Source organism: Mustelus asterias, chromosome 27, assembly GCF_964213995.1.
Source record: "Mustelus asterias chromosome 27, sMusAst1.hap1.1, whole genome shotgun sequence".
Taxonomy (NCBI): Eukaryota; Metazoa; Chordata; class Chondrichthyes; order Carcharhiniformes; family Triakidae; genus Mustelus; species Mustelus asterias.
Genome location: NC_135827.1, coordinates 24,098,293 through 24,111,725, shown reverse-complemented (window position 1 = coordinate 24,111,725; position 13,433 = coordinate 24,098,293). Strand labels below are relative to the sequence as shown.

General features: G+C 41.3%; 1 protein-coding gene across 6 annotated transcripts in view; it reads right to left on the bottom strand.

The window, feature by feature from the left end:
* Positions 1 to 4,665: 4,665 nt before the first annotated feature.
* Positions 4,666 to 13,433, bottom strand: part of LOC144479872 (neural cell adhesion molecule 1-like) — a 525,390-nt gene continuing 516,622 nt past the window's right edge. For 5 of the 6 annotated variants that reach the window (XM_078198898.1, XM_078198900.1, XM_078198891.1 and 2 more), the window contains one exon: positions 4,666 to 4,948. In XM_078198898.1, coding sequence (XP_078055024.1) covers positions 4,849 to 4,948 — 100 coding nt within the window. In that variant the 3' untranslated portion in view covers positions 4,666 to 4,848. Of the gene's footprint in view, positions 4,949 to 12,977; positions 13,402 to 13,433 lie in introns of all 6 variants that reach the window. The other variant, XM_078198890.1, reaches the window with a different exon arrangement.

Genomic DNA, 13,433 nt, shown 5'->3' with positions numbered 1-13,433 from the left:
TTGGACTTTAACCAGGTAGTTGCCAATAGTGAGAAAGCATTTGAAGCAAGTCTTAATTTGATTTATTGTCACATGTATTGGTGTACAGTGAAAATTATTGTTTCTTCACGCACCATGCAGACAAAGCATACTGTATATAGAGTAGATTGGGGAGAAAGAAAGAAGAGGGTGCAGAATACAGCATTATAGTCTGCCAGGAGACAATGAACTGAGCTGGATAGCACAGATTATCTGAGCTTTTAACAAGAGGCACAAAGCATGAAACTTTCTTTACACCAAGTTATTGGCGTTCACTTATAATTAATGAGCATTTATTTTGATATGTACTTGCTGCCAGTTTCTATTTAAGTTCATGATTTCAAAGTGACTGCATGTAATAGGAGTGCTCCTGTCAACCAGATTTACTGCATTGGCTGAATGCCATGATTCCACTTCCTAAAATAAAACTTTCCTCTACAAATTATACATTGCAAGGATCCCAGAATTATGATAGACTACATTTCTTCCTTTTGTGATAAAACTTATAATATGCAAAAATTAAACTTATTCCATTCATTTTTTAAAATTTGGGGCACTGGAGTTACCGCCTGCCAGGACTTGCATAACTATAAGTCTCACTTACTACCTTAAACTCAAGCTATCATTAATTATTTTCTCACCATTTTCTAAGTGGTTGAGTGTAAGGGAAGAGGTGAGACATTGGTAAATAGCCACTAATATGATGCTTAAATCACATCAAATGGGATATTTAAATATTAGTCCTCCTTTGACTACTCTCCCTCTTGATTATTCCCCAACCGGTTGATACCACAACTCTCTTCCAGCCGCCAGATATACTGCCTGTGTCTCAATCATCCTCCCATTCCTGGTTGCCGTTGCTTTCCCTTTAATGACTTACCGGAGATCTGTGCTGATGACACAATGGCATGAAATTCGAAACGGTTTCCCTGCTGAGTTGGCCAATGCCCACAGCTTACAGGTCCCAGCTAGAAATCAATAACAGGAGAGCCTCGTGCCTACCCATGCTGGCGCAAGAATCATTCCGGTTGGCATGAACAAATCTTGAGGCCAACATCTTCAAATATCAGCTTGGGGAAAAGCAGCGCCTAAATGCTCGTCAACCTTTGATATTAAGTTGGATTATCACTCAGCAGCTGGCATTAAGACTGACCATCTGCACATGGCCGATCACAAGCTAGAGGAAGTTGTAACTGTTCCAATTGCTTTTATATTTCCTGGGGGTTTCATGAGTATCTGCATGTCACTACCCAATTTGCTTCTTTTGCTCCAGAGAAACCAAGTGCATGACAAAATAATTGCATTCGAGTTACCAAAAAGGAAAATACTAATTAATTAAATTTTTCCTTTCAATAGATTATTCTGCTTCGATCGTGGTAAATGTGTCTGGGAGGATGGTAAAACTATTCACCATTGTATAGAAGATCCTCTGAAGTCAGATCTTGCAGGGGCGCAAGTGGGAATTCCAGTTGACTCATCAACATTAAGAGGTATTGAAATTGTGGACAATACTTGTACTGTGCTGACAGATGGGTGTTCAGTACTTGCTGTCTCACAGAAGCTGCTACTTCAAGAAAGTAGTTTAAAGGCCGCAGGAATCAAGCTGGGATGAACAGAAGTACTTAATATCGCAAGCCACTAGAGTCAGAAGGTTGCAGGTTCCAGTCCACTCCAGAATTGAAGTGTATAATTTAGGCTGATCCTTGAACAACAAGTTGTGTTTAACATGTTTTTAATTTAATAAAACATCCATCCCAAGTTGATTCAGAGAATCGTTATGAAGTCATATCTGGCGCTAAGCCAAAAACTTGATCAAAGAGGTAGGTTTAAAGAATATCATAAGGGAGGAAAAGTAGGTAGAGGAGAAGTTTAGGGAGGAATTAGGATCTATATCGGTGTCAATATTTGTCTTGTTTTCAACTCTACAAATGAGTTGGTTGGTTTATGTGGTGAGTAGCTAAACTATATAGGAATTTCTCAAGATCCATCCCTGAATTTGTTGATATTAGCAAAGTGCCAGTAGTGGCTTCCTAATTAGACAGGTAAAGGTTTGCTAAAAACATGAACACAGTAGGAGTCATTTTGTTTTGTAATTTTTATTGAACACAAGTATCTGACATAATGCAAATTCAAAAATCTCGGTTAGTAGTCAGTATTTACACCAGTGATAGTGGAAAGGTGGTTTAATCTTCACTCAATAAAAAGTTCTGTAACAGGAGAGAAGGCCCTAAATGCAGGGTATTCTAATTAGGGCTGACAGTGGAGGTTGGAGGTTTTAATCTTTATAGGATATAACAGACGAAGTCCAGCCTTTGGGATTTGTAATAGAAAGTTATAAGGCTATTTTATATGTGACTCCTTATCCATTCAAGGCACAAGGGCTAGGCTTTTCCTCCTCCATGCTCGATAGCCATTGATCTTCTGCCCATTGATGTGACTAGGGAAGAAAGTCACGGCTGAGTCTAGAAGTTTAAAAACCTCTGCCGATGTACCGACAATGTGAACCGCGTTCAAAATTCTAAAAGGGGATTTTTCAAATTCTTTCATGGGATGTGGACATCGCTGGCAAGATCAACATTTGTTACCCATCCCTAACTGCCCTTAAGATGGTGGTGAGGCACCTTTTTGAACCACTGCAGTCCATCTGATACAGGTACACCTATTGTGAGGGAGGGAGCTCCAGGATTTTGATCCAGCAACAGTGAAGGAATGGCGATACATTTCCAAGTCAGGAATGGTGTGTGGCTTGGAGGGGAACTCGCAGGTGATGGTGTTCCCATTTGTCTGTTGCCCTTGCCCTTCGAGGTGGTAGGGGTCGCAGGTTTGGAATCTAGGGGATTTCCTCTACTGGCCATTTGAAGTAAAATGGTAAATGTGTTCTTTGTAAATGCATTTATGATTTTACTACAAGCAACACGGGAGAAAATCCTTTGCCCTAATGATTATATTCAGTTAGTTTATCTGTTCACTGAAGATTTGTTAAATGGCACAGTTAAGACAACAAACATTCATTCCCTTCGCTACGAGATCATTGCACGGTTGCAATAATCTGTGTAAACTTGGTCCCATTTTAATGCCAGCACAAATATTACAGCAAGTAATGGGTTTAAATATCACTGGGTAATTAATTATATTGGGGATAGGGTTTGATTTAAGGCAGCATTGGAATAAAAATGCCATTTCTTTTTGCTGTGACGCTATAGTGGTAAATGAGTCCAAAAGGTATTCTGATACAGCTACAAGTCACATTGGTACATAGGGCAAACCTTAAGTTATTAAGAGTGTGACTTAAAAGGTGCCTCCAGTGTCATCCCTAAAGTTGAATATATGCAAACACTTGAAGCAAATGACAAGACCAGTATTTCACAGTTTGAACTTACAAATTAGCAATGCAATCATTACTGGACTGAGACTGCACACGAAATAAAAATACATGAAAGAGTAAAGCCCCATTGGATTGTGTTAATGGGGAATGCTCCCAGTCTTACCATCATTGTTAAACATTACAGGCAATAAAACTTATAACACATGGAATTCATGCCCAAACATGTTTGCCTCCCCTTATTTTTTTTTAAATTTCCCCCACCCACCCACCCCACCCCACCACAGTGATGGCATTTTCCCACACAATCTTCAGAACTACCTGCTACACCTTTCACAACCAAGCTATGCTGAATTTCTTTGAAATACTATGACAAAAACACACTATAATATTCACGCATTCACAGTGCACAAGCTTGCAGTCTAAAAAGTTGAAACATTGCTTCAGAAACAGAAATACGCTACATAATTCCTTTCATGGCTGCAAGAATGGAAGGTGTTTTGCAGTGGAAACAAGCAAGGAACGATTAACATAAACATATATCAGACTTTTAATGGAGAAAACTGGTCTTAATATGGTGTGCAATCATACGGTATAACTAAGGTCTTGCATTCGGATAGATTAACTAAGCAATGCATATTCTAACAAAACGTAATGAGGGAAGGTAATGTATACACTTCCATTCCAAAAGAAAAGTGGCAAAAGCAAGTAGGCTAAACTATCGTCATTTTAAACAAGCTTTGAAAGAAAAAAAAAACAAAGCCTGTTACATTTACACACAATTATAACATGTAAAGGTTAAACAATTATGGTTTGCAGTCTTAAACCAATAAACACTGAAAATAAAAAGTTGGCAAAAAATTAATATTCATTTCTTAAAATTGAATACTGCAAATTGAAATATACTTCACATATGCAAATTTACAAACCTTCTGTTTAGTCAACAGCTAACTCAGGATCAAAACTTGCAAATAAAAAAAATATAAACAGGTTAAGATAGCAATGCTTTGTGCACATAATGTACTTGTATGAACGGTGAAGCAATCACATTTCTAGCCTTACAACGGTAATTTATAAAGCTGTGTTTTAATCAGTATAATTTTTAACTTTGAAAAAAGTAAGAAGATAAAAATCAGTTGTGGCCATTTCTACAGGTATGTACCCAAAACTCTTTCTTTTGTTTCGAACTATTCACTCTACTAACATAGGGAGAAACTGAAGGAGTATTCTCAGTGCTTTCTAACTGAAGAATGCACACATTATCTAAAAATCACAATTCTTGCTAAGCGCAGTGAAAAATGATAACTATAATTAAAGTATCCCAGGTTTTCTTTTTCAACAAGTACCAATTTTAATTATGTGGTCAACCTTTTAATGGAGGAATTTTACAAAAAAGCAAGTGTGCCACAATTGATCCCCTTCTCAGCTGAAATCTACAAACAGGAAAACATGTTCAAAAATAATAAAAGAGACACTGAAGGGAAACCAGTTTCTGTGTATTTTTTTGATCATGCTTTGCTTTCATTCTCATTTATTTGTGTGGCTTCATTAGGAACCGTCTTTACTTCTGTCCCTTCTTGTTTGGGCTTGTCCTCTAATGGGACCTTCCTGTCAAGTAGAAAGCGAATAAAAAAAACCACAAATTAATATGGTGCAACGAACAACAGGAGTAGGAAAAGAAAGCACAGCAGTAGGTGAAAGCATTAAAAACAGCTCATGACACAAACTGCTCCTTAATAAAAAGGTATATTATGAGGCATACAAGATTGCGCAATACTTGGATTCGGATAGATTAACTAAGCAATGCATATTCTAACAAAACGTAATGAGGGAAGGTAATGTATACACTTCCATTCCACTTTACACTAAATGCGATTTCTCACCATACTATTATTACAAATACTCTGTTCAAAAAACTGCTTCTGCTGTAACCAAACAGACAATTTGCTTCCCGTCTGCACATTTGCAAAGTTTCAATGACTGGAACCAGCAAGGTATCACCACAACTCACTACTTTTGGCGGGTCTTCAATTTTCATATGCTCCTGAGCAAGGATGAGCCCAGAATTGGAGGAGAGAATTTTATTACATTTTTTAAAAACATGTCTTCTTGCATTACTTTCTAGTCAATTGTTTTTTTTAACACCAAATACATCAAACTGCTCCGAAATGAAGTGACAAATGCAAAGGGATGAGAATAATACGTTACAGCATTGTATCAAAGGTAGCCTGTGTTTCTAAACACTACTTAAACATTTAGGCATGCTTAAAATAGGAAATCCACACAAAGCTCAACTTACGGAAGGAATCAATTACAGAACCTGCCAACTCCGTAGAAAGTAAAAGGTGAACAGGAGTAATATGTGCCAGTTAGTGCAATTAAAGTGTTTGAGCTGTTCCATTGCACAGCTTCAAGATTGTGCACCAAAGTAATCTTCCTGTAGGGTATCATTGCCAAAATAAATGAATGAAGCATTACGAACAAAACCCACATCTAAGCAAATTTGGACCCTCTGGAACAACATCTCCCCTCAAATTACCGCTTCTTTTCAGTTCATTTGGATTTTCCCCTCAGGCATGTAATACGGAAAAATGCATTTATTCAAAAGGTGATAAAGTATTTTGGCAGAGGTACCAAGCAATATAGATCATAGAATCCCTACAGTGCAGAGGGAGGCCATTCGGCCCAGTGAGTCTGCACCAACCACAATCCCACCCAGGCCCTATCCCCATGCACTTACCCTTGCTAGTCCCCCTGACAATAAGGGGTAATTTAGCATGGCCAATCCACCTAACCTGCACATCTTTGGACTGTGGGAGGAAACCGGAGCACCCGGAAGAAACCCATGCAGACACGGGGAGAACATGCAAACTCCACACAGACAGTGACTCAAGCTGAGATTCGAACCCGGGTCCCTGACGCTGTGAGGCAGCAGTGCTAACCACTGTGCCGCCAATATACCAATATAACAAGGGTCCTTGGCTACGTTTTCATGTAGAATGTATTTAGATAAACTATCAACATACTGACAATGTCCATTGAGGCTATCTTAGATGAGAACCCAGGGCATAATTAAATTTGACAAGCTGCTTTAACAACAGCCTCTTCAATAGATTGTGTAGGACTGTGCAGAACAAAAATAGTCCCAGATCCTTAGTCTCAGTTAAATTTGCTGAACTCAGTCGGGACAATGTTGAGAAAGTGGAGTTTGTGGGAGAACTTGGACAGATTTCTGCTCCTAATCACACTCCAATAACCATCGAGAGTGTTAGGCTGACAAGTGGTGTTCTTAGCTGTTATGTTCTCAGTGCTTCTCAATCTACTAATATTCATTGTCTCAACTTGCACATAAAATGAGCACTGGAATGAGGTACCAGTGAGTTGTGGTTAAGGCTCACCACTTTCTCATGTACAATTAGGGATGGGTAATAAATGCTGGCCACGTTACTGAAGTTGTCATCCCAAAAAACAGATTTAAAAAATCATATGAAGAAGCTCTTCTTTCAGATGTGGCTGTGGTAGTTCTTGGAGTCCTGTCTCCTTAGCTTGCTTGATGCAGAGTGCTGACCTTTAAGCAAGATAACCAATTGTCTCTCTCTGATGGAGAGAGACACCTATGGTCCTTCGTGTGCTATGGCTGATCGATTACCACTACCAGAGGAATACATCCTGGGAGAAATCAAACTGTGATGGCTCCAAATAGCTATTTCTCATTACTGAGGTGACATTATGCAAATATGTGACAAGTGAAGAGTTTTAAGGTGCCCATTTTATGAAGAAGAGTTTGCCAATGGGAAAACACATAAGAAGTTTAGTTAAAACTTGGTGAAAGAACGTTACCCGATTGAGGTGTCAACTTCCCATAAGTAGACAAGAATGTTCATTACTGGACAAGAGTGAGACAATTTTTCTTCTCTTCTTTTCTCTTTAAGATAATTGTACATGCTGCATTACAGTTGCATTAGGCCTAACAATTTCACCTAAGTGATGATGTTCCACATGTGAGCCTTGATAGGAAGTGAGAAAATGTGTGTGCAGCGTTGATTGAAGACATATGGTCAGGGTTGGCTTTACTTTTGATATGTTCCTTCATAGATTATAAAACCAGCTAAGCCTATGGAATTCGCTACCACAAATAATAGTTGAGGCCAAAACATTGCATATTTTTCAAGAAGGAGTTAGATATAGTTCTTGGGGTGAAGGGGATCAAAGGATATTGGGGAAGGCGGGATCAGGCTGCAGAGTTGGATGAGTAGCCATGATCACAATGAATGGTGGAGCAGCTTGAAGGGCAGAATGGCCTACTCTTGCTCCTATTTTCTACGGGCCCAATTCTCCGATGTCTTTAGATGCCCGTTGGGAATCCTGATGCCCTGTTTAATGGGGATTTCGGCCGAAAATCGGGATTTCCTTCAGGTGTGAGGGCTCTTGGCGATTCACCTGACTCGCCCTGCCAGTCCCGATCATTTTCTCGTCCAGAGCGGACGGCAACCCGATAATTATGCAAACCTGCCAATTTGAATATTAGCCCCCCGCCATTCATCTGGCCCGCCAGTAGGAACAGCACCGGGTGGGCTTTACATATGCTACTCACAAATGGGGACATGGAGTGCCAGATCCAGGGAAATACCAGCAACCCCTCATAAAAGAGGGGCACCCACCCCGTAACCCCCCACCACATAGACATGAGGGTGACCCGAACCCCTCTCAGCCCCCCTTCCCCCTCAGACTCCGTCCCCCTTTGATCCTCCACTCAGCTTCCTCACCTCTCAAGCACCCCACACAGCCCCTCCTTCAGGCCAAGTGCCTTGGCAAGGCTAACAGTGCACTGTTCTCTGGCACTGACACCCTGGTGTAGCATCTGGGACCCCGAAGGGGCTTGAGGAGGTAGGTCCAGTGGCCATTTTCCCCTCTACTGTCGGGCTGCAAAGGACGGGTGTCTCAAGGGTCCTGGGGCTTAGATTGGGTGCAAGGAGTTGACCTTGCACCCTCTGCTGGGGTAAAGGTGCCATGGCTGGACTGCCCCTTCTAGCTCTATTAGACCTGAAGATCACTCTAGGCATGGTGACTTCAGGCAGTGCTGTGATCAATATCAGCATTCCAGCCTGTCAACTGAAGTGGCCAGGTCACTTTAACCTCCATGACCCCACCATTCACCTGGCAGGATTTTAAATCATTGCAGAATGGAAACCGCTGCCCCCCCCCACCCCCCCGCCCCACCAACCCACCCCCACCTGGTGAAACTGACATCTCCTCTCTGTCAGAGGACATCAAATGGGTCTGATCTCACCTGCAGCTTCTGACAGGGAGAAAGGAAAAGAGTGGTCTGGTCTCAGAACAGCGGGGTTGCTTAAAATGAGCTTCTTTGCATCTTTCAGATGGGGGAATCCCAAGTGAAAGATGCTGCCCACTCCAGCAGGAAACACTCCCATTTCCCACCACCCTGGGCGCTTCGCCACAAACTGGGAGAATCAGACCCTATGTTTGTATTTCTTTGGAAACCCAACTGGAAAATCCCATCAGAACAAAATTCTATTCGTGTCATTGAACTTTTGGTGGTAACAATTCATCCAAGCCCACTTTTGTCCAACAGGAAACACCAATTTAGGACTGCCTGCCTCATGTGCAGTGGTTCATGTGCAAGTTTCCAGACAGGAATTGGACTGGCTATGAAAATCAGGAGAGCACTCCACTGGGCTGCTAAAGAATTCCAAGTGGGAATCTAGCATCGACACCGATAATCAGGAACGATTTTGCCAAGGGTTCCTTCAGTTGCAATCAACAAATTCAAGGGACGCCTAATAAAAAAGGCGCAAGCCATGCTAATTTCAAACTGATGAAATCTTCAAATGAAAGCATCTACTGCTGGGCAAAGATATAGGAGATGTACCTGTACCTGTTTATTACAGGACCATTATATTGAAGGGAGAATATTGCAAGGATTAATAATGGTGTCTCATTACAAATCTTAAGAATAACTGAACTTCCAGTCTTAACTGCAACCAGCCCAAAAATAAAATACTACAATATGCCACAAAGCATTAATGAAAAGGTTTAGAATTACTGCATCTTATCATATGTCAGTGTTTATAATGCCTTAAGGGTCAACACTCGAGTTCACTTCTAAAGATTAGTTTACTGCACAGTCCTTGCATGCAGACAATGACATTCTGAAAGAAAATAAAAATCATTGCAGTAACTGGCCATCAGCAAACAGTATATTAACTAGATCTTTAAAGAGACCAACCCCCACTCCCAGCAGAAAACTCCCTCTGTGTAAACAAAATACATGCACATTAAAAAGACACTCATGCATGAAACTTGGTCATCAATAAGGAAAAGTCAGCAAAACTGAGGGAGGTTTCTCTTGCCAGTTCTGGAGTGGAAATAACACATAGTTGAAATGACAAGATTGTTACAGCGCCTGGAGTTAATGGCTGGACACAACATTGGATTGTATATCGTGACACTGGATTGGGATATCTCTAATAAACCTGCGAAACGCTGTGACATGTTGGAAGGATGTGAGTTTGCTGCATTGGTTCCCTAACCTTGCCTATGGTGACTAAAGGAGTTGCAGAATTGTAGCTAAGTCCTTCTTCATTGGGTTTGTGGGGGTCGGGGATGAGGGGTCTGCTCAGAATCATCCTTGGCCAAGTATCCTGGGTCATTCTCATCTACTCCCCAGTTATCCTGCAGCTCTGAGTTAGAAGATTCAAGCTCCACCCAAGAGATCTGAGCACCAAATGTATGCTGACATTCCAGTCATTCTTTGGCACTGTGAGAAGCAGTGCAGGGTAGTTCTCCGTGGAGTTCTGACCAATATTTATCACTCAACCAATGCCACTAAAACAGATTACCTAGTCATTTACCTCAATTTGGTGTGTGGGACCATGATGTGTACAAACAGTCTGTTTGCTGACTTTCTAAATTACAACAGAGATTATACTTAATTGACTGCAAAAAGCTGCAGCGTCTTAAGGTTGTGAAACGCACTATATAAGTGCAAGTCTTTCTTTCTTGATCCATTTTAAGTATATACATAGAGCATGTGACGATTTGACAAGTTGATATGAGTCACATTGAGAATGATGGGGTGGTTAAGAGGAATGGTCAGTAAAATCTTGATAGATTGTCACATTTACAATAGTTTCTATAATCCTGGAAATTACTGAATATCTGGAAACAAAGAGTAAGAGTATTAAGTCCTGTTATCAACTTGTTCTACAAGCGCAGAACCCAGAGTCTTTGCATTTAGCCTTAGGCACAGATGACTTTGCACTTTGGTCCAATTTTGAGGTCAGCACAATGTGTATGCAAATTTATTTAACGTGGCTGGGGTCAGAGTGCAGCACTATCTGGTAACTGCATTGGTGGGGGGAGAGAAATAACCATTCGCATTAGCAATTAAAGACTCACAAAACATTATATATATACTTTTTTCAGACACAGATTTACAATGTATTTGTTGGTTATTGGACTTTTCTATTGTAGGAGCGGGAGTCCTTCAAAGTATTATTCTATTGCTGTTCAAAGAAAAATGCAGTACTTGACTGTATAATAATCTGATTCTTTGATGAAAATACTGTGAGCAACCAGGTTCTATTACAGCAACTCAGTTCCAAAAAAAACAGTAGTGGTGCCGAAGGGATCATATGTTATTATTTCATCTAGGTCTTTCTGGTCCAGTGATAATGAATTTGTCTTCAGGGCTCTCTTAGATTGTTGCAGGTTTAATGGTTTTTCAATGATTGTGAAATAATTCCCACTACTATTGCGTGGCTCTAGAGAACTGTACGCACACAGTGGTTAGAGCTTATGCAGGACACACGGGAGGGGCATGAAGATGGCATTCAGGGTCATGGGAAACATGAGGTGGTCTGGGGTGGCATGGGGGAATGTGATGAAGTATGCGGTGGGTGGAATGGTGAGGGGGAGGGGGGGGAAGGTTGTTTAAGGAGCCTATAAACTATGATGGGAGCTAGGCTGCTGTGTTGGAGAACAGATGATGTGAAGATGCCAGTGTTGGACTGGGGTAAGCATAGTAAGAAGTCTCACAACACCAGGTTAAAGTCCAACAGGTTTATTTGGTAGCACGAGCTTTCGGAGTGTCGCTCCTTCTTCAGGTGAGTGAGGGCATAAATAGACACAAACTCAATTTACAAGATAATGGTTGGAATGCGAGTCTTTACAGGTCTGGTTGGAATGCGAGTCCTTACAGGTAAACCTGTAAAGACTCGCATTCCAACCATTATCTTGTAAATTGAGTTTGTATCTATACATGCCCTGTTTCTGAACACAACTCTTCACTCACCTGAAGAAGGAGCGACACTCCGAAAGCTTGTACTACCAAATAAACCTGTTGGACTTTAACCTGGTGTTGTGAGAGTTCTTATTTGGAGAACAGAGACAGGCCTTCTAAACAGCCCAACTCTTCAGCCACATTCCTCATGCACTCTTTTGCATTTGCAAAACGCGCTGTGAACCTGACCAGTATGCAAAAAAGACAAAAACCCCTTGTAAAGTCACACATGGATTGTGTGTGCACTTTATAAGCAGCAAACGTGCGCAGATTGTGTTTTTCCAAACCCAGATGCAAATTGGGCCCTGGGTCAAATTTGGATAAGGCGACAATTAAAACACTTTCAGAAAGAAAGCAAACATGGAACAATGGCAATATGTAAATGTTGTTTCGCTGCCATTAATATATTTAAATTTATTCTCTACTTCTGCAAAAAGCAATTGCTTTAGAAGGCAGATCCACCGTAGGAAGTTTATTTGCTGCTCTAAGTCAATTAAAAGTTATAGTCATTGTTACAAGTCAATTTATTCACATTAGTCTCTTCAATCCAGCACATTGGGACTGCAAAATTGTGTAAAACGCTAACTAAAAACACTGCTGATACAAATAGAAATATTCCTTGCCCGTTACAATTTAAAACAGAGTTAAATTGTACATAATTTTGCAATTCAGTTGGAGAGAGGCTCGCGCTGAATTAAAAGATTAAAAAAGTGCAACAATATGTTTTTAATTTGAATGATGATTGCAAATTTCAGTTCAAAGTTTTCAGAAATTCTGCATTTAAGGAAGCCATCAAACTGATTTCACATAGAATCCCTGCAGTGCAGAAGCAGGCCCTTTGGCCCATCGAACCAGTCCCACCCAGGCCCTATCCCCATAACTTCACGCATTTACCCTGCTAATCTCCCTGACACTAAGGGTCAATTTAGCATGGCCAATCAACCTAACCCACACATCTTTTGAGAGTGGGAGGAAACCGGAGCACCCGGGGGAAACCCATGCAGACACGGGAAGAATGTTCAAACTCCACACAGTCACCCGAGGTAGATATTGAACCTGGGTCCCTGAGGCTGTGAGGCAGCCGTGCTAAGCACTGTGATCCGCCATACCTAAATATCCAATAATGCTGGATTTTTCTCCAAGAACGTTAAAACAAGATGCAAACTTAAAAAGAGACTATTAGAAAAGTAGCTTTCAAATTGTCTTATTTTTGGTAACATTAACAAAGTTAGTGACCAGGTTTTATGCAGGAATTGAAAGGACATGAAAGCAGAGTTGCATCACAACAAAGACACAGTGACAAGCAAGTAGCATTAGTGTGAAAAATGCCCATACTCTTCCTTTGCCGGAGCAGATGGTAAAGCGGCGTCTGCATTGGAAGGAGCAAGGTCAGCAGCTTTCCCACCAGCCATAGTGGGAAGAGAAGAAGTGCCAAGGGCTGCAAAAACATCCTTTGCAAGGTCAATGTCTGAGGTCTTGAAGGTCCCTCCGTCAACTGGAAAGTCCTCACCCTGGGAGGGTTTTTTGCTGCTGTCAGTGGCAGCCTCGTTCTTCACACTGGTGGAGTTTTTTGTTGTCTCCACAGGGCTCTTCACTGCGTTTGGCTTTGCAGCTTCTATTTCTGGGCTCTTGGTAGTCGTTGGAGCTTCTGGCTTGGGCTGCTGCTGTGCTGATGTAGTGGAGGTATTGGCTGGGTTTCCGGGACTGGGAACTGGGCCAGGTTTGCTGTTATTGGCAGGAGCTTTTGTTGCCTCCTCTACTGTTCCGGAAACTGGAAGAGGGGCAGAGGCT